Below are 22,138 nucleotides of genomic sequence, written 5' to 3'. Positions count from 1 at the left end.
ACAGGCTTTAATAAAAACACAAAATCAAAATAAATCGTTAACACACAGACTCTCTGCAATCATACGTTTTCGGTATTCCTCACATTTTTCATGTTGTCCATGTCCAACAATAATGAAACGTTAGTTTAAAACGTAACTAGATAAGTATCCATCTTACACGTATTCTCACGGAATATTGCCTCAAATGTCTCTCAACTATTATCCTCTTACCTCTGAAATAAATGTCTGGAATATATTGTACAATCTCTCCCAACTGGGATATCCCTATTGTGATTGTGGATAGGGTGCTTGTCTTTAATCTCAGAGTTTACAGAGTTTACAGCCCGCTAGGGACTTAGCACTACTTCCACGTTTATCAAACTGGTGTCAGAAATGGGATAGTGCTCGTGGCCTTCGAAACGTTGTCCTGTAAGACGCAGACCTTGTGACAAACACTTTGGTTGCTGCCACTTTCATATACAGTACATAATGTTTAGAATGCTGAATTTAAATGTTCAGAATCTGTAAAATACATGCAAGTATGCAGCTTGCTGCATCAAAGTAGTAACAATGTTTACAACACTTTGAATAAAAAAGATATTATCTTTGAAAATCAAACTGTGCGAGCTGATTTGAAGTCGTTTGCTACATGCGTTGGTGTTATTGGCTTGATATAAAACTGGACAAACTTCTGAATGTTCTGATGTGTTTTTTGTACTTAAAACATTTGGCATGGGCCATCAGAAAATATATACAGTGCAAGAAAACCCATACAACAATGCTAACCAGGCAACCAGATCAGTGAATTGACACTCCGCCCACCCAGGGTAAACCAATTGTACCTTGAGTGACTGTTGCTTTTGGCAAATGATAAGAATGCAATGAGATCACAAATATCATACGTTTTTGTCAAAGACACAAAAGAAAGCATATTGGAACGTAAAAGGTCTGACAATTCTCACAATGTTTAACTAGCTACATGTACGTCCACCAATGTAGCAAACAAAGTTCATAAACAGTAGAACTCTAACCAACAAAACACATCTCTACAGTACAACAGTCTTTTTCCTCAGATCTATTTTGGCACATATGTGGCACATACTTCACATTAGTTAAAAAGACCAGCAATGGTCTACCCTATGTGATACAACCCCTTGGTCCTGGGGCCTATAATGGTTCAGATATGGTCAGAACAGAACTTGCAATACGGCATTAGCTGATGATAGGGACTTGGGTTAATTAGCCAACTTCAGACATTGTTTGTATGTGGGGGGCACAACAATGTTGTGAAACTGAGTTTTATAAATAACCAAAATGGCTGCTGCTGCCAACTTGCCCACCACTGGTGCCCCTGATTCGAGGAGAACCGAGTGCCAGTCTGGCTGAATGGGCACACGTTGCCACATCGTGGCAACAGCCAACTAACCATTACCCCTTTGGCACGAAGACCTCTCCTTCCCCTACCATGAAAGACTAATCTACTTGGCTTGGCACAACGTCTTTTAACCCTGCCACACCTGCATCCGCTCTATGGCACTCTATCACTGTTACCTCTACCTCTCTCTACCATGATATACCGTCCATAGCATTAGACTCTCTGTAACACATTACTTAAAGAGGCTGTACAGAACATTGACCTCTGGGGGTGATCTTGAGTCAAAAAGCATCACCTAAATGGAAGAAATATTGCCCAGAAATTACCTCATCAGACAGAGAGGAGCACACCACTCCCACACCCATGAGGGAAAGCATATTTTTAGCCTAAAACTAAGGAGTGTTTGGTTTCATGAGTTAAGAAATTGATTGTGATATCATTACACTTGATTATCTATTGATTGATTGCTAACAATAAAGCCAAACTTTGAGGGAAACAATAATAAATTCAACTTCCATACAGCCTCGTCATGCTTTATAACATGGTTATAATGCATTGTAAGACTTGCCATAAGCATCTATAATGTCTTGTTATTATCATCTCAAAATTATCCTGAATAAATTACAGTCTATATGAGTAACTTGAAAATGTCCTTCATAGAGACATAACCTATTTTAAGCCTTATAACAAGAAATTATAAACTAAAAGGTTCATAGCGCTTATAACAAGTAATAAAGTATTATACCTGTCAAATTTAATTAAACCATTAGCGAAAACCATCTATCATACCTCTACCCAATTTTTTTTTTTTTAAACCACTAGTCTATCTGCCTTAGTCTGCAACTCAACACAATAGAAGGACATCTGTCACACAGCATTTAAATGGCGCTTTCGTCATTTGAACTTACAAATGATCATTAATACTAAAAGCATATTGTCATGAATGGTGGGTGTCACTGATTAGTACCTGTAAAGGGACCATTTCAAACCTCTTGATATGATTCTGATATGATGTGCAATAGTGTAAACATGCTGATTCTTACAATACCGTTTGTTTCCCACATTGAAGAAAGAAAGAAATATAGAATAGTAACAATAGAAGAACAATACAAGGACATATGATTAAAAACAAACTAAGACACATTAATTACACTGAACAAAAATATAAACGTAACATGTAAAGTTTTGCTCCCATGTTTCATGAGCTGAAATAAAACATTCCAGAAATGTTCCATTTGCACAAAAAGCTTATTTTTCTCTCAAATTGTGTGCACAATTTTGATTACATCCCTGTTAGTGAGTATTTCTCCTTTGCCCAGATAATCCATCCACTTGACAGGTGTGGCATATCAAGAAGCTGATTAAACAGCTGATCATTACACAGGTGAAACTTGTGCTTGGGACAATAAAAGGCCACTCTAAAATGTGAAGTTTTGTCACACAACACAATGCCACAGATGTCTCAAGTTTTAAGGGAGCGTACAATCGGTATGTTGACTGCAGAAATGTCCCCTAGAGATGTTGCCAGAGAATTTAATGTTCATTTCTCAACCATAAGCCTCCTCCAATATCATTTTAGAGAATTTGGCAGTACGTCCAACCTGCAACACAACCGCAGACCATGTGTAACCACGCCAGCCCAGGACCTCCACATCTGGCTTCTTCACCTGCGAGATCGTCTGAGACCAGTCACCCAGACAGCTGATGAAACTGAGGAGTATTTCTGTCTGTAATAAAGCCCTTTTGTGGGCTCCCCAGTGGGTGGGCCTAGCTCATAAGTGGGTGGGCCTATGCCCTCCCAGGCACACCAATGGCTGCGCCCCTGCAAAGATGTGAACTCCATAGATTAGGGCCTAATTAATGTATTTCAATTAGTGGAGGCTTGTGGGAGGAGATATAGGAGGACGGGCTCCTATAGAATAAATGGAACGGTATCAAACACATCAAACATATGGAAACCACATGTTTGACTCCGTTTCATTCATTCTATTTCAGCCATTACAATGTGTCCGTCCTCCTAAGCTCCCCCCACCAGCCTCCAATGATTTAAGTTGACTGATTTCCTTATATGAACTGTAACTCAGTAAAATTGTTGAAATTATTGCATTTTGTGTTTATATTTTTGTTCAGTATAATTAAACAAATGTGACAATACAAGTTTTGAAAAATGTAGAAATGCCATTGTTGTTCAAGTAATGAAAAAAAGGCGCTGGAAAAAACACAAGTAAACAAGTAAAAGGGCTTGATGGTTTGATAGACAGAGAGATTGGTCGATGCTCTCCGCATTACATTCAAAAAAGAAATGTCTTGGGAATGATTCACAACTGATGTAGGATCTGTCGTTGTTTCTTAACTGATCCTCTCGACGATGCTGTAAACAATAAATTATTTTAAAAAAGACGTACACAGACATACTATCAGATCCTGCACTACAAAAGTCTCTGCAATCATATCACACTTTTGAAAAGATACTCAACATGATGACATAGCGTATGGGGCTTGTATCTCCAACGCTTGCCACTGTCAAAGTTCCAGATAATTAGCCTGTGGAAAGCAGATCAAAAGAGCGCGACATGACCTACATGAGAAGATATGCTAACTGTTTGTACCAGTGATGGTTCTGTATGAAGACATAGTCTCTCTCTGTCTTGGCAAGACAAAAAGCCACACTTTTCAAACGACCATTTCAAATAGCACTGAGTTTACAGTGATGCTAATCCAAAATGTCTGTGTTTCTTTCTGGAACAGTATAGAGTCACAACAGAGTCAGAGCCAGGACCAAGGCTATGGCACAGGTTGTTTTTGGCAGGAGTCGACAGACGGATTTCCTCCCGCTCTTCTCTCCGTCCTCCACTCTCTCTCTTCTTCCACTCATCCCTATATCCAGCCAAGCCTGTGAGCCCGTCAGAACTAAGCGAGGTGCATGGTGTGTCCAAAGGCACAGACATAACACACGTATGAATGTATGTTCGCAAACATGCACACCCAACCCCCCCCCCCCCCCCCCACACCACAACACACACACAACTGATTTACGCAGCAGAGGAGACACAGCTACTGTTTCTTGGGTCACATGATTCAAAGGCCCACAAGTCGAAAGCTCAGGTCACATGACAGGAGTCCCAAGACTCAGGAAGTGTCAGGCAGTGGCGTTGCCATAGAGAAGACCGATTGACGTGGCACAGTGGCGACTGGCGCCGGCAAGAGAGGGAGAGAGAAGGGAAAGCCTGATCTGTCTTTGGTCCCGTAAAGCACTTGAATATGGCAGGCGGAGCTCCACAGTCACTGGGGCATATCAAAAGCTCCGGTTGCTAAGCTACGAGTGTGTGTGTGTGTGTGTGTGTGTGTGTGTGTGTGTGTGTGTGTGTGTGTGTGTGTGTGTGTGTAAAGGGGATGGGGGATGCGCAATGCAGGCAGTCTTTTTTAGCCATGCTAAACTCGATATCGTCCATGGCAACCGGTAGAAGCGTAGTCCGAGGGGACGGGAGTGGGAGGAGGAAAGGGGGATGGATGGGATGGAGGGGGGAGGAGGCAAGGCTACACTCACATAAACACCAGCAGTCATCGGTGCTTTTGGCGTCACTTTCTTGGTAGTTGGCTTGTTTTGTGAGGACTATAGGTTGCCTCCCAAACGACACCCAGTCATTGATGGAAGAAACAGTAAAGGCTGATAATATGGTCTTTCTGGGACTACAATGGGGCTGCGACATCAGTCAAGAGACAGAGTACAAAACACTCAGCGAATAGGATGGATAGAGGGGGTCCCAGTATACCACCCAATACCATGACCCCCCTCCCACCCGACATATGGCTGGTCCTAAAAAGACACAGGGTCCTAAAGAGACCCACTCAGCTTTAAGGCGATGCTTAGCCCTTAGTGACACTGGGAGATGTATTAGGAGTGCAGGCGCATGTTAAAAGGTATGTGTGTGTGGGAGAGTTGAAGGCATGTAGAGAGATAGGAGTGTGTGATTGTTTCTGAAATCTGTCTTGTCTACTACTTACTAAAACTAAATACTGTGTACTAATCATGCTACATACTATTAAGAACGTACTGTTTAGTATATGTATGCAGTAAGGAACATATCAGTGTACTAGACTCACCCACACTGAGAATGCGTCATCTAATCAGTTAGTTCCTGCTATTCGTTCGTTTTGGTACAGCCCGTCCTCTTATCTGATGAATAGCTTATCATCAGCTGTTGTCAATCACACGTGGGTCTGAAATTATGCTTCTCTTCCTCAATAGTGTGCAGCAAATTATACTAGATGAAAAAATGAAACCAGTATGGCATCCTGAGTTTTAAAGCATACTGTTTGTCAAATACTATGAAACTTTCTATTTTCGCATACTCTTTAGAACGCAAGTACAGCTATTCAGACACGGCCTCTGTGTGTGTGTGTGTGTGTTTGTGTGTGCGTGTGCGTGTACGTGTGTGCGAGAGAGAGAAAGAGAAAAAAAGACACCAAGCTGTGTCTGTATATGTTTAGGGGGGCCCCGGGTCGGGTGGAGCTAGATCCCAGGGTTAACAGGTTAATTGCCATGCTCTGTTTAGGAGTGGGAAGGGGAGGGGGAGGCAAAGGGTTGTCATGATGACCAAGGTCAAAGGTAACTCAGACATTCCATGGCAAGAGCGGCGACGGAAGGGGCGTCATATGTTGATGAGCGTGGTGCAGGTGATGAGGCGCACGGTGACTGTGCCTGGGAGGTCGTTGTCTTGGCGATTGCCCTTGTCGCGCAGGTGGAGCGTGTGCTGCACCTGCCGGTCGTTAGGGTCACTGGACAGGGTCACCTGACCCAGGAAGGTATCCACAATCACATTCTTATTGTAGATCTATTATGGTATGGCCCAAGGGTAGAGCAGAGGGGAAAGAGAGGAGGGATTTGAAAGAGAAGAAAGAGACAAAGAGAGAGACGTGGAGAAGAAAAAGAGAGACAGCATAGGAAAACAGTGATTAAAAAAAAGTTTGAACAAAACATATTCAAGAGATAGAGGGATACATATGAACAGACAGACAGACAAGAAAAAGTTCCTCCCCTCCGTCTGTGTTCACCTCAATGTGGATGCCTTCCTTCGGCTTCTTGCGGTAGAACAGCCCTTTGACGTCAAAGTTGGGGCTCCGTGTGTCCTTGTGCACCGGTGAGCGCACCCGCTCCCCCTCACACGTGATGATGACGTACGGGTCAGAGGCTAGGAAGGACAGGGAGGGAGGGAAGCGGGACAGCTGTCAATCACCGTGTCAATGTACTCAATTATGCAGGCCAAAACCAACTCTAGGTCTAGTCTAATAAATAAATAAATCAATCAATAATGTGTTGTTGTATTGTCCCTGACACCGGATAGGTGCAGTGAAATATGTTATACCCTGGAGAGAATTAGCGCTAAGCACATCGACAGAATTTTCACCTTGTCGGCTCGTGTATTCAAACCAGTGACCTTTCGGTTACTGGCCCAATACTCTAACCGCTAGGCTACGTGAGACCCTTCTCTGGCCATCAGACCAACCAGTAATCAGACAGGTCTCTGACAGGTAGGTGGAAAAGGGTTTTAGTTGCTTGTGCTAGTAAGTAGGTAGAGGATATGGGGAGGGGGAACTATTGAAGACTATATGTACTTGTGTATATCTGAAAGTGAGGGGATAGGTTTCAGCCATATGACAAAAAGTCTTCCTAGACCTATCAGAGTGCTAGGAAGAACTACTACCAAATTGCTTATACCTATTCAATTCTCTCAGATCTAGATGAGGCTAGGGGTTAGGGGTTGTTTCTGGGCTGAGCCAAAGCCTATTGGACTGACTGTGCAGTATGTCTAGCTGTAGCTAAGCCCCTAGCCACTAGATGGTGCTGAAGTACCTCCTGTTTTGGCCAGGTGCCTCTTCTTGTTGGGATTGAGACAGTGCAGCTCTGTGTATGACCAGAAAAGTTTAGGCCTTGCATTACCTTGCAATGCAATCTGTTGCGCACACACATAAACCCATACACACAATAGCAAAAAATACTAAAACTCAAGATACCCCTAATATAGTTCGGCCCAGTAATGTGAAAAGGGTATATGCATGTCAGCTCCCAAAGCCTCCCATCCACATGGGTGCATACTATATCTTACTTTACTATAGGCCTACTATTTCCTACAGTAACCTTACTAGCTTACCCCCATTCGAGTCCTGGCCCTGGAGTCCCTCTGCACTCAGAACGTGGACCTGGGTGACCAGCTGGGGGTAACCACACATGCCCGTCCAACACGTCTGGGGGGGCTCGTCTAGGTTCAACTCTCTGTGGGGGAAGGAAAGAAAGTGAATATGGGTGTTATTCATTTAGATGAGGACAATGGCAGTGGATGACAAATTACGTGAAAAAAGTACTGGGTCCACTTAGAGAATGTTTAAATTGATCAAAAAGCAAATATTATTTTACAAAAATATTCAAATTCAACTAGTGTGCATGTTAAAGGGAAAGTTCACTTTCTTGAAGTCTTAAAATACGAAAAAAGTTTAAAAAGTGAACTATCCCTTTAACATGCACACCAGTTATATTTGATACATTTCTATAAAATGATGTTTGCTTTTTTATCAGTTTGAACTGATTCAAATTAAGCGATCATAGAAAAAAAGAATACTGTTCTATTTAATTCAACAATCCCAGTGAACTATCCCTTTAATGTTGGCTATCCCTTTGTAATGGTCAGGAGGTCAGGGGGGTGGGGGTGGGGCCGCATGTCGGCCGGCTGGTTTACTTGCAGTCTGAAGGCACGTCGGTGAAGACCCGCAACAAGAAGTCACCCTGCTGCCTGGGGTCAAAAGTCGTGGGGATGATGACGTAGCGACCCTCTTTGAGCTCCTTCCTGAGGAAGACGCAGCGCGAGTTGATGTAGATGGAGCCCGCCACCTTCTGCTGGGCCGTGTGCATGCGGTACTTTCTGTTCAGTTCCACCTAGAGAATGGGAGGGTACATAACGTCAGGGTAACATTTTAAAGATAGACTTTAAAAGTAGATATGACGTCTTCATACAGAGATCGACAACTTCCTGTTTTTTATTATTATTTGAAGGATAGAGGCAGAAGCAGGGAGACAGATATAGGAATTGGAAATAGGGCTCATGCGGGGATTGAACCAGGATCCTTACGTCTTATCTATTTTCCTTTTACGTTATGAGTAGAAAGGAAGTGAAGAGAAATGGTTACTATATGGCAATACCAGGAAGTAAAGAGTTAAGAGGTTAAGATGAGAGGCAAAAGGTTAAATGAAACATTCATGTGGAGTGACGGAGTGTGTTCATCTTCCTCTCTCTCTGTGTGTGTGTGTGTGTGTGTGTGTGTGTGTGTGTGTGTGTGTGTGTGTGTGTGTCTGTGTGTCTGTGTCTGTGTACCCGGTGAATGTCAAAGCCTATGGCCAGGTTATCTCCTTTGCACTCTTTGGTGGTGGCTCTTCTCTCCTTCTGCTGCAGGGCGATCAACACCTCGTCCTCTACCTTCTTCACGTCAAACACAAACTGCAGAGAGAGACAAACACACATAAACACACTGATCCGAACACTCTTCCAATCAAATACAGTACATTTACATTTTAAACATGCAAAGGCACCAACAGAAAAACACATACAAACCTACACAGTACACACCCACACACCCTCCCACCCAACCTCTCACCATCCACCCCTATGCACCCACCTGTGGGTTCTGCAGGAAGGTAGCCTTGTGGTTGATGCAGCCCCCAGAGCGGTTCCTCAGGGGATCTTGGCGGGGGACCCAGGAGCCCCTCATCACCTCCTCCTCCCAAGTCTTGTGGATGCTCAGGTAGGAGGTGTTGATGAGGCGGCACAGGATCAGGTCTGTGAAGTACTGGCAGAAGTCATCAAACGTCATCCTGGGATGGAAAGGGAGGGAGGATATATTTAGGATCTAGGGCTAGTTTCGCGGATCCAGATTAAGCATAGTGGTGAGCATGCTTTTTAGTCTGGGACTAGGGCTTATTATTGTGTGTGGGAAATGGCCACTAATATTTCAATTGTGTGTGTGTGTGGTGTGTGTGTGTGTGTGTGTGTGGTGTGTGTGTGTGTGGTGTGTGTGGTGTGTGTGTGCGTGCATATTGTGGTTCCCCTCACCAAAACTCTCCGTCGTCCTGCCAGGTGACACCAGCTTCTCTCTCTCACTCTTGCTCACCTTCTTCCACTCATCTGAGCTGGGAGCACAGACAGGAAATTACCTCATGTTAGACAGCACGACATACAGGAAATGACAGAGAAAACATAACACAGGGAAAAAGATTTGATTGGAGATTGAGCACCACTGAGACAGATAGCGACATATTCTCAATTGCGAAATTCAGCACCATGTGTGTGTGTGTGTGTGTGTGTGTGTGTGTGTGTGTGTGTGTGTGTGTGTGTGTGTGTGTGTGTGTGTGTGTGTGTGCCTGTGTGCATGTGAAAATAAACTTATTTGTTTCTTTCAAATCCCTGCCAGTGCCACAACTTCTGTGACAACTTCCTCATCAAACAGTGAAATGGAATCTTCAACTCCAGTTTTGATCAAACCCCAGAAAAATGATTAGTTAATTCTTATGACTGAAGGGAGACGACTCCTTTAATATCACCACTCAGTCACTTCCCCTTAGGAACTAACATCTCTCTCCTTTACCTAGTCAATAATTCAGCTGTCTTCATGAGCGAGCCCTACAATCTCTGCTGTCACACACAACCTAGCGACAAACAGGACATAACAGAAGGAGAAAGAGAGATGCTCGTCTTCTCCCCATCCTATCACATCATGTTCATTTCAATCTCCTCCATTCTCCTCCAGGGAGAGGTTAGGGTGTGTGTCAGTGTGTGCGTGCAGCTTACATGTTTGAGTGTGCGTCTGTGACACAAGCAAGAAGTATACACACATACACATACACTGACACACAAAGCATTCCCCATTTCAGTAGAGGGAGAACACCTCTCTTTCCACCTCAATACTCCTACATGGTCTAGTCTTTCCGAGGCAGTAAAGGCACTCTGAAGAGAAGCTTCCATTACGCACAGACTGTCTCAGCCAGACTGTCTGACTCTATAGGTGGGATAGTAAATTACACTTGAAATGTCTTGCAGATGGCCTATTCTCTGTCCGTGTTCGAATACCCGTACCTAGTGTTCTAAATTGTAGGCATTTTGGGAATGCAAAAAAAGTTTTATAGTATTTGAAATTTCAGATATTGAGTATGCTTTAAAAGTCAAGATGTCATAAAAATGTGGGCTTTTCGTCTAGTAGAATTCACTGCACACCATTGAAGAATAGAATCGTCTTTCCGGACCCAGGTGTGTTTGACAGCTGATAATCAGATGAGTTGATGCGCTGTACCAAAATTAARGAATGTTGTGTACATAGAATTAGAATTAGAATGAATTGGGATACCCATTCTACTAATGCTAATTCTATGGTTGTGTAGTACCACCTTCTGGGGACAGGGGACAGTATTGTGTATTTACCTGTCGCTCCAGGGCCCGCTCCACTCCTTCTCTCCCCATGGGTTCCTCATGCGGATCATGTTGAGCTTCTCTGACTTGAAGAAGGCCAGCAGGCCCTGGCCCAGACGCACCTTCTTCACATCCGTCACCGCGTATGCGTGGCCTTTGACCAGGCCGCAGTCCAGCCGCGCCTCCATGTCCTCCACAGTGGTTGCCTATGAGACACTTCATAGTCAATTCATGAATTAATCATTATTTATTTACTTGTTCAGCACATTTCATACACAGAACACAGCTCAAAGTGCTTGGGTTGTGGCAAGGGTTGTGTTTATTAGGGAGTGCGACAGAAAAACATTTTCAAACATTTTCTTCCGACAGAGAATTAAAATGTGCATTTCTTATTGGACAGGTCCAGCTGTTTCAGACAGTTTTTGTCTGTTTTATGCCTAATGAATAAAGCCCAGTGAAGTTGAACTGAGGGTTGGTTAGTTTGGATTGAACTTGCACCGCAAGTGGCTGGTGCTGTTCCTGTGCTATTTGATCATGAAATTATAATTAAGCAAAAAGGCCCTGAGTAATGAGCCTGTTTCACAAACGGTGTGATGCAATGACAGCGAGGGAACAACTACTAAGGAGAGAGAAGGAAAAAATGAGGAGGGAGAGAAGACAGGAAGGAAATTAGGGAAAGCAGGGTCGTATTCATAAGTGCACAACGTAGCGAAACATTTTGCAACGGAAAACAAAAAAATTGCGTTTCGTTATTGGGCGAGGTATGGTAGTCCCTCCCCATTTTTGTACATTTTCTTCCATTTGGTGCCTAATGAATACGACCCTGTGGACTCGCGAGCTGCACTAAGAAAAGCAACTGAAACACATTTGTTTGGAACGGCATAGTTCTTCCATTGAAATGCATGTCAAATGAGTGTATTGCAAATCTAGGTAGTAAATTATTTAATTTCAATAAAATGTGGGCACCAATATTGATGATTTGATACGATATTGATATCGTTTCATATCTCTATAAACAAGGCATATTGTCATTTTAATTTATTCTTCCTGTTAACCTATATACATGACTGTTCCTGCAGGCCCTCTCACAGACCTTCTCACAGGCTCTCAACTTAAAGACGTACTCTAGCGATTGTTTTGCTTTCACTGTTAAAAGCGATATCCCAAGTATAAATACAGTAAAGTACACTAAAGGGTAAAAAAAAAATTCTGAGCAAAATAATGTTTTTTAGACAAAACTGCAAACTTCAAGGAGTTGGTCTGATGGGAATCTGTGATGTCATCGGACTCCCCCTTGCTTTAGGAACAACAGAGAAGCTTAACAGCTTCTACCCCCAAGCCATAAGACTGCTGAACAATGAATAAAATGTTTACCAGGACTATTTGCATTGACCGCCCTCCCCCCCCTTTGTTTTTACACTGCTGCTACTCGCTGTTTATTATCTATGTATAGTCACTCTACACCTACCTACATGTACAAATTACCTCAACTAACCTGTACCCCCGCACACTGACTCAGTGTATATATAGCCTCGTATATAGCCTCGTTATTTAATTGTGTTACTTTTTGTTTATTTAGTAAATATTTTCTAAACTAAATTTTCTTAAAACTGCATTGTTTGTTAAGGGCTTGTAAGTAAGCATTTCATGGTAAGGTCTACACCTGTACACCTTGCCGCATGTGACAAATAACATTTGATTTGAATAGAGAACAAAAGAGGAAAGGCCCACCCCCACACTTGTGCCATGTCATGACTTATCTGGAATACCTATTGAGATGTGCCTTATGATTAACGAGACGTGGTGTGATCATAACAACATACAGGAACTCAAGTCCTTCTGTTCACCTGACTTAGAATTCCTCATAATCAAATGTCTACCGCATTATCTACCAAGAGAATTCTCTTCGATTATAATCACAGCCGCATATATTCCCCCCCAAGCAGACACATCGATGGCCCTGAATGAATTTTATTTGACTCTATGTAAACTGGAAACCACATATCCTGAGGCTGCATTCATTGTAGCTGGGGATTTTAACAAGACTAATCTGAAAACAAGACTCCCTAAATTCTATCAGCATATCGATTGTGCTACCAGGGCTGGTAAAACCCTAGATCATTGTTATTCTAACTTCCGCGATGCATATAAGGCCCTCCCCCGCCCTCCTTTCGGAAAAGCTGACCACGACTCCATTTTGTTGCTCCCTGCCTATAGACAGAGACTAAAACAGGAAGCTCCCGCGCTCAGGTCTGTTCAACGCTGGTCCGACCAATCTGATTCTACGCTTCAAGATTGCTTTGATCACGTGGATTGGGATATGTTCCGCATTGCGTCAAACAACAACATTGACGAATATGCTGATTTGGTGAGCGAGTTTATTAGCAAGTGCATCGGCGATGTTGTACCCACAGCAACTATTAAAACATTCCCAAACCAGAAACCGTGGATTGATGGCAGCATTCGCACGAAACTGAAAGCGCGAACCACTGCTTTTAACCAGGGCAAGGTGACCGGAAACATGACCGAATACAAACAGTGTAGCTATTCCCTCCGCAAGGCAATCAAACAAGCTAAGCGTCAGTATAGAGACAAAGTAGAGTCGCAATTCAACGGCTCAGACACAAGAGGTATGTGGCAGGGTCTACAGTCAATCACGGATTACAAAAAGAAAACCAGCCCCGTCGCGGACCAGGATGTCTTGCTCCCAGACAGACTCAACAAATTCTTTGCTCGCTTTGAGGACAATACAGTGCCACTGACATGGCCCGCTACCAAAACCTGCGGACTCTCCTTCACTGCAGCCGACGTGAGTAAAACATTTAAACGTGTTAACCCTCGCAAGGCTGCAGGCCCAGACGGCATCCCCAGCTGCGTCCTCAGAGCATGCGCAGACCAGCAGGCTGGTGTGTTTACGGACATATTCAATCAATCCTTATCCCAGTCTGCTGTTCCCACATGCTTCAAGAGGGCCACCATTGTTCCTGTTCCCAAGAAAGCTAAGGTAACTGAGCTAAACGGACTACCGCCCCCGTAGCACTCACTTCCGTCATCATGAAGTGCTTTGAGAAGACTAGTCAAGGACCATATCACCTCCACCCTACCTGACACCCTAGACCCACTCCAATTTTGCTAACGCCCCAAGGCCACAGATGACGCAATCAGAACCACACTGCCCTAACCCATCTGGACAAGAGAGGATACTATGTGAGAATGCTGTTCATCGACTACAGCTCCAGCATTTAACACCATTGTACCCTCCAAACTCGTCATCAAAGCTCGAGACCCTGGGTCTCGACCCGGCCGCTGTGCAACTGGGGTACTGGAATTCCTGACGGGCCGCCCCAGGTGGTGAGGGTAAGTAACAACATCTCCACCCTGCTGATCCTCAACACTGGGGCCCCAAATGGGTGCGTTCTCAGCCCTCTCCTGTACTCCCTGTTCACCCACAACTGCGTGGCCATTGACGCCTCCAACTCAATCATTTCAAGTTTGCAGACGACACTACAAAAGTGGTAGGCTTGATTACCAACAACGACGAGACGGCCTAACAGGGAGGAGGTGAGTGCCCTTGGAGTGTGGTGTCAGGAAAATAACCTCACACTCAACGTCAACAAAACAAAGGAGATGATCGTAGACATTCAAAGAAACAGCAGAGGGGAGCACCCCCCTATCCACATCGACGGGACAGTAGTGGAGAGGGTAGTAAGTTTTAAGTTCCTCGGCGTACACATCACGGACAAAATGAATTGGTCCACCACACAAGACAGCGTGGTGAAGAAGGCGCAGCAGGAGGCTGAAGAAATCCGGCTTGTCACCAAAAGCACTCACAACCTTTACAAATGCACAATCGAGAGCATCCTGTCAGGCTGTATCACCGCCTGGTACGGCAACTGCTCCGCCCACAACCGTAAAGCTCTCCAGAGGGTAGTGAGGTCTGCACAACGCATCACCGGGGGCAACCTACCTGCCCTCCAGGACACCTACACCACCCGATGTCACAGGAAGGCCATAAAGATCATCAAGGACAACAACCACCCAAGCCACTGCCTGTTCACTCCCACTATCATCCAGAAGGCGAGGTCAACAGGTGCATCAAAGCAGGGACCGAAAGACTGAAAACAGCTTCCATCTCAAGGCCATATCAGACTGTTAAACAGCCACCACTAACATTGAGTGGCTGCGGCCAACATACTGACTCAAATCCAGCCACTTTAATAATGGGAAAATGTATTTAAAATATGTATCACTAGCCACTTTAAACAATGCCACTTAATATAATGTTTACATACCCTACATTACTCATCTCATAATGTATATACTGTACTTCGATACCATCTACTGCATCTTGCCTATGCCGTTCTGTACCATCACTCATTCATATATCTTTATGTACATATTCTTCATCCCTTTACACTTGTGTGTATAAGGTAGTTTTTGTGAAATTGTTAGGTTAGATTACTCGTTGGTTATTACTGCATTGTCGGAACTAGAAGCACAAGCATTTCGCTACACTCGCATTAACATCTGCTAACCATGTGTATGTGACAAATACAATTTGATTTGATTAAGTAAAGGTGTTAAATGAGGTGAAAAGGAGACTGGATTGTCACTTTAAGCGTTGTTAATTGTCTGCTAATGGGCCATCAACTGTGGATGGGCTTCCCATTGTATACAAGCTGGTTGCGTAAGTTTAGGTTGCCATTCATTCCTCGCTCAATGGGAAATCTGCAAGCAGTTGTCTGGACTTCACAGAGCAATGGGAGTGAACAGAAAAGTGAACATTCACACAGTTGCAATCAATGTCTTTTATAAACACTGAAATTATATCGATATGGGATTGGAGGAAAAAATGCAATCAAAAGGCCTGAGTACAGTATGTGAGATCTTTCTTTAGCTTGCCGATGACAATTGACGGGGGTTTACACTTTTGGGACTATTCCAGAATACGAATAATATTTTAACCCAGGTGTGATCGACCTATTCTGCCTAGGCCATCAGCTCTGTGGAATATGTTCTTTAAGAATTCCCAACCACACAAATAATTTTTCAAACCCAGTTTACCGAAAACGGGGGGGGTTGAGACAAAAAGCAATTAGGCTTGGAATCTGGGGAGAGAGATGCATGAGGGTGGCTTTTAAGATGCCTTTGTTGTATTCCTAAATCAGACCTCCTCACAACAAAAAGCCTGTGAATAGAATAGCGTCTAGCATTTTTGTAACATTCCCAGGACGTTAACAACAATAACCAAACGACAACCACCAGACGTATCACGTCCAAGGAATTAAAGACGTTGGCTTTCGGCGCTGTCAGGGCCATTCGTCGAATGGATCCTCAAGAAAAATCAGGAATATAAAACGCTCATCTCTCCCAGTTGAGCTAGAGTACTTGACTCGGAATCACACAATGCTGGACTGTAAATAAGTTCTAGTGCAGGGGTGGACCTACTGTATATGGTGCCATACAAAGAGAGAGAGAGAGATAAACAAAAAGCAGCTCGCCTGAGATCCCCAAAGATTGGAAAGCTGCCGCGGTCATCCCCCTCTTCAAAGGGGGAGACACTCTAGACCCAAACTGCTACAGACCTATATCTATCCTACCCTGCCTTTCTAAGGTCGTCGAAAGCCAGGTTAACAAACAGATCACCCACCATTTCGGATTCCACCGTACCTTCTCTGCTATGCAATCTGGCTTCCGAGCTGGTCATGGGTGCACCTCAGCCACGCTCAAGGTCCTAAACGATATCATAACTGCCATCGATAACAGACAATACTGTGCAGCCGTATTCATCGACTCTTTCGACTCTGTCAATCACCACATTCTTATCGGCAGACTCAACAGCCTTGGTTTCTCAAATGACTGCCTTGCCTGGTTCACCAACTACCTCTCTGATAGAGTTCAGTGTGTCAAATCGGAGGGCCTGTTGTCCGGACCTCTTGCAATCTCTATGAGGCTGCCACAGGGTTCAATTCTTTGCCCGACTCTCTTCTCTGTATACATCAATGATGTCGCTCTTGGTGCTGGTGATTCTCTGATCCACCTCTACGCAGATGACACCATTCTGTATACTTCTGGCCCTTCTTTGGACACTGTGCTAACTAACCTCCAGACAAGCTTCAATGCCATACAACTCTCCTTCCATGGCCTCCAACTGCTCTTAAATGCAAGTAAAACTAAATGCATGCTTTTCAACCGATCGCTGCCCGCACCTGCCCGCCCGTCACTACTCTGGACGGTTCTGACTTAGAATATATGGACAACTACAAATATCTAGGTGTCTGGTTAGACTGTAAACTCTCCTTCCAGACCAACATTAAGCATCTCCAATCCAAAATTAAATCTAGAATCGACTTCCTATTTGGCAACAAAGCATCCTTCACTCATGCTGCCAAACATACCCTCGTAAAACTGACTATCCTACCGATCCTCGACTTCGGCGATGTCATTTACAAAATAGCCTCCAACACTCTACTCAACACATTGGATGCAGTCTATCACAGTGCCATCCATTTTGTCACCAAAGCCCCATATACTACCCACCACTGCGACCTGTATGCTCTCGTTGGCTGGCCCTCGCTTCATACTCGTCGCCAAACCCACTGGCTCCAGGTCATCTACAAGTCTTTGCTAGGTAAAGCACCGCCTTATCTCAGTTCACTGGTCACCATAGCAGCACCCACCCGCAGCACGCGCTCCAGCAGGTATATTTCACTGGTCACCCCCAGAGCCAATTCCTCCTTTGGCCGCCTTTCCTTCCAGTTCTCTGCTTCCAATGACTGGAACGAACTGCAAAAATCACTGAAGCTGGAGACTCTCATCTCCCTCACTAACTTTAAGCACCAGCTGTAAGAGCAGCTCACAGATCATTGCACCTGTACATAGCCCATCTGTAAATAGCCCATCCAATTCCCTCATCCCCATACTGTATTTATTTATTTATTTTGCTCTTTTGCACCCCAGTATCTCTACTTGCACATTCATCTTCTGCACATATATCACTACAGTGTTTAATTGCTATATCGTAATTACCTCGCCACTATGGCCCATTTTATTGCATTACCTCCCTTATCTTACCTCATTTGCACACACTGTATATATACTTTTTTTCTACTGTATTATTTACTGAATGTTTGTTTATTCCATGTGTAAATCTGTGTTGTTGTATGTGTCGAACTGCTTTGCTTTATTTTGGCCAGGTTGTAAATGAGAACTTGTTCTCAACTAGCCTACCTGGTTAAATAAAGGTGAAATATATATTTTTTTAATTGACGATGACCGGTAGATGCACTGTAAACCCCAAGGCATTTTTAACACAAATACTCATAGTAAGTTGAACTCAAAGTCAATGAAAATGCATTATTAATTATGTTTATGTGGTACTGATCAAAATTAAATGAGAACTAAAAACAAGCCTATTTGTTTTTAAAGTTATTAACTTTTCTCCAGCATGCTCTACTGCAGGAAGATTTTCTGGAATTGTGTATCAGTGTTTTGTAAGTACAGTGTATTCGGAAAGTATTGATTCCACTTCACTTTTTCCACATTTTGTTACGTTACAACCTTATTCTAAAATGGATTAAATGAATGTTATTCCTCATCAATCTACAAACAATACCCCATAATGACAAAGCTAAAACAGGTTTTAGAATTTTTAAAAAAGGATTAAAAATAAATAACAGAAATACCTTATTTACATAAGTATTCAGACCCTTTGCTATGAGACTCGAAATTGAGCTCAGGTGCATTCTATTCCATTTTATCCTTGAGATATTTCTAAAACTTGATTGGAGTCCACCTGTGGTAATTTCAATTGATTGGACATGATTTGGAAAAGCACAAACCTGTCTATATAAGGTCCCACAGTTGACAGTGCATGTCAGAGCAAAAACCAAGCCATGAGGTCGAAGGAATTGTCCGTAGAGCTCCGCGACAGGATTGTGTCGAGGCACAGATATGGGTAAGGGTACAAAAAAATGTCTGCAACATTGAAGGTCTTGAAGAACACAGTGGCCTCCATCATTCTTAAATGGAAGAAGTTTGGAACCACCAGGACTCTTCCTAGAGCTGGCCGCCCGGCCAAACTGAGCAATTGGGGGAAAAGGGCCTTGGTCAGGGAGGTGACCAAGAACCCGATGGTCACTCTGACAGAGCTCTAGAGTTCCTCTGTGGAGAAAGGAGAACCTTCCAGAAGGACACCCATCTCTGCAGCACTCCACCAATCAGGCATTTGTGGTAGAGTGGCCAGATGGAAACCACTCCTCAGTAAAAGGCACATGACAGCCCACTTGGAGTTTGCCAAAAGTCACCTAAAGGACTCTCAGACCATGAGAAACAAGATTCTCTGGTCTGATGAATCCAAGATTGAACTCTTTGGCCTGAATGCCAAGCGTCACATCTGGAGGAAACCTGGCACCATCCCTACGGTGAAGCATGGTGGTCGCAGCATCATGCTGTGGGGATGTTTTTTAGCAGCAGGGACTGGGAGACTAGTCAGGAACGAGGGAAAGATGAACGGAGCAAAGTACAGCGAGATCCTTGATGAAAACCTGCTCCAGATCCCTCAGGCCTTTATGCTAGAGTGGCCAGACGGAAGCCACTCCTCAGTAAAAGGCACATGATGGCTTGTTTTGTTTGCCAAAAGGCACTTAAAGACTCTCAAACCAAGAGAAACAAGTTTCTCTGGTCTGATGAAACCAAGATTGAACTCTGGGGGATGTTTTTCAGCGGCAGGGACTGGGAGACTAATCAGGGTCAAGGGAAAGATGAATGTAGCAAAGTACAGAGAGATCCTTGATGAAAACCTGCTCCAGAGTGCTCAGGACCTCAGACTGGGGTGAAGGTTCATCTTCCAACAGGACAACGACCCTAAGCACACAGCCAAGACAATGCGGGAGTGGCTTCAGGACAAGTCTCGGAATGTCCTTGAGTGGCCCAGCCAGAGCCCGGACTTGAACCTGATGGAACATCTTTGGAGAGACCTGAAAATAGCTGGAAGCGATTACTCACCGCGGACTGGAAGGAACGTATTCCTTTAACGAGTCCGACAAGAATGATAGCGTCTGAATACTTATGTAAATGTGATATTTCTGTTTTTCATTTGTAATAGATTTGCAAAAATGTCTAAAAACCATTTTTTTCGTTGTCATTATGGGGTATTGTGTGTAGATTGATGAGGACAAACATTTATTTAATCAATTTTAGAATAAGGCTGTAACAAAATGTGGAAAAATTCAAGGGGTCTGAATAATTTCTGAATCTACTGAATTGAGTGATTCATCTTATGCTACACATTGATAAATAACACAGAGTACATTTTTCTAAACTAATCCAATAATTTAGTTAGACTTTTTGCACCTGTTACTGAAATTGTTATTCCAGTTTAAATGGCTTAGGTAGTCTCCTCTCACTGTTCCTAACCCTGGCAGTCATTATGAATGCAGGTTGCAGGTGAATACAAATTTAAACTGTTGGATATCCTAACTCTGGCTGGATTCTAATTGGACTTACACATCGCTTTGCAAGCCAGCATAATGTGACTTGCAGGTAGGGTAGCAAAATTCTGGTACATTCTCTACATTTTCCAGAAATCCCGGTTGGAAGAATCCTGGAATTCCCTCAATCAGGATTTTTTGAAAATCTGGGAATTTTGGGAAAGTTAACAGAATTTTGAAAACCTACTTGCAAGCCTGATCTGGCCTGTAAACCATGAGTTTCAGGCCACTGTATTAGGGTAAAGCTAGGCCTCAAAATAAGGCCTCATGAGATATGTGTTGTATTTTCATAAAGAGTTTAATTATAATGATAACATTCACCTAAGAACTCACTTGGTGACGGGCACAGTACTGAAAATGAACAACATTCAACAAATGTCTATGTCACACTGGGATTTTATATTGGAGGCGTGGCTTACTGGGGCTGTTACTCAAAAATGTTAAGCTGATACAACTCAAATCTGAGTCAAAATTCCCTTTCTGACTAGGGATGAATATTTTACAGAAAATTGACCAAGTTTCAATACCGGGAACAAGAGTCCTGGGAAATACCGCAAAGTGCCCTTTTAAAGCGTTTAAAACCAAGATATGGTAACTATGCCAGGGTTCTCCCCAAATAAGAGGGGCACTACGCCATTTTGTCAGCTTGGCTGCCTCACTATGTAAAGATTTCAGAGCAAAATAAACTAATATTTAGTAATGATGCAGTAACTATCTTTGATCGCCAATGACATTGTTGTGAATTGCAAAACAGGCTGTTCATAAATTCAGAGCGTTATCATGTTCTTCAATCAATTCAGTGCATTTCAGCAGTAAGCTATATCAACACATAGTGCGCTCAGGACCCACAGAGCACACCACGAGTATAGCGTTGTCGAATCATACAAACTTTGTAATGGCATTCAATCAAGTTGCTGAGCTTGCTAGATAACCTCCAACGAATGACAGAATATATCCTATATGTGTCAACATCAAGTTGATTGTACAGATAGCAGATCAGCTCATGAATAACGGGGAGATGAAGAGTGGAATTTGTGGAAATAGTTTAAATATCAAGGTATCTTAACGGGGACAAACTCTGTTTTAAAAATATCCATATCTACTCTCATACCGTTTGTTGATCACACATTCTCTAGTGAAGCTCTCATATGGGCAGCAAGTATGAGACAGCACAGAGAATAGAGAGAAATGTTTGAGCTGTATTTTGATATGCATAAGCGAGAGACGTGCATTGATAATGCAACCTATGGATTACATTCAGGAATGTTCATGCGAGACAGGAGTCAGGATTTTAGGTTTCAGTGGGAAGGGGACTAGATAGGGAAATAACCTAGGCTCTAGGACAGGAGAAGATAGAATTTTCCCTCATGCCTCTCTGAATTATTAACAGACAATGTCTGACAGAGATGCCTATGTAGTGAATTGTGCATAGGCCTATCAAATTTGTGACTGCCTGAAGAGTCACAATCACAGCTCAAAAAGGTGCACGTTATTTTATAGGCTAAACTGTAGGGGCTTCCTGTAGGGTTTATTAACTGCATTCAGGTCGTGTCCATTATGTGTGTGCTTTGAATACATTTTTATTTTACCTTTATTTAACTAGGCAAGTCAGTTAAGAACAAATTCTTATTTTCAATGACGGCCTAGGATCAGTGGGTTAACTGCCTTGTTCAGGGGCAGAACTACATATTTTTACCTTGTCAGCTCGGGGATTAGACCTTGCAACCTTCCAGTTACTAGTCCAACCCTCTAACCACTAGGCTACCTGCCTCTAACCACTAGGCTACCTGCCTCTAACCACTAGGCTACCTGCCTCTAACCACTAGGCTACCTGCCTCTAA

At 43.4% G+C, this 22,138-nt stretch overlaps 1 protein-coding gene across 1 annotated transcript in view; it reads right to left on the bottom strand.

Moving 5' to 3' along the window:
* Positions 1–4,363: 4,363 nt before the first annotated feature.
* The window catches only part of LOC111950460 (calpain-5-like), a 48,780-nt gene continuing 31,005 nt past the window's right edge, over positions 4,364–22,138 (bottom strand). Inside the window, 9 exon segments of the mRNA XM_023968059.2 lie at positions 4,364–6,189; positions 6,410–6,546; positions 7,507–7,628; positions 8,089–8,285; positions 8,722–8,844; positions 9,023–9,218; positions 9,457–9,490; positions 9,493–9,533; positions 10,819–11,012. Coding sequence (XP_023823827.2) covers positions 6,007–6,189; positions 6,410–6,546; positions 7,507–7,628; positions 8,089–8,285; positions 8,722–8,844; positions 9,023–9,218; positions 9,457–9,490; positions 9,493–9,533; positions 10,819–11,012 — 1,227 coding nt within the window. The 3' untranslated portion in view covers positions 4,364–6,006.

The sequence above is a fragment of the Salvelinus sp. IW2-2015 genome, linkage group LG23 (assembly GCF_002910315.2).
Source record: "Salvelinus sp. IW2-2015 linkage group LG23, ASM291031v2, whole genome shotgun sequence".
Lineage (NCBI taxonomy): Eukaryota > Metazoa > Chordata > Actinopteri > Salmoniformes > Salmonidae > Salvelinus > Salvelinus sp. IW2-2015.
Note: the sequence above shows the minus strand (reverse complement) of the source record. Positions and strands in the feature narration are given on the sequence as shown.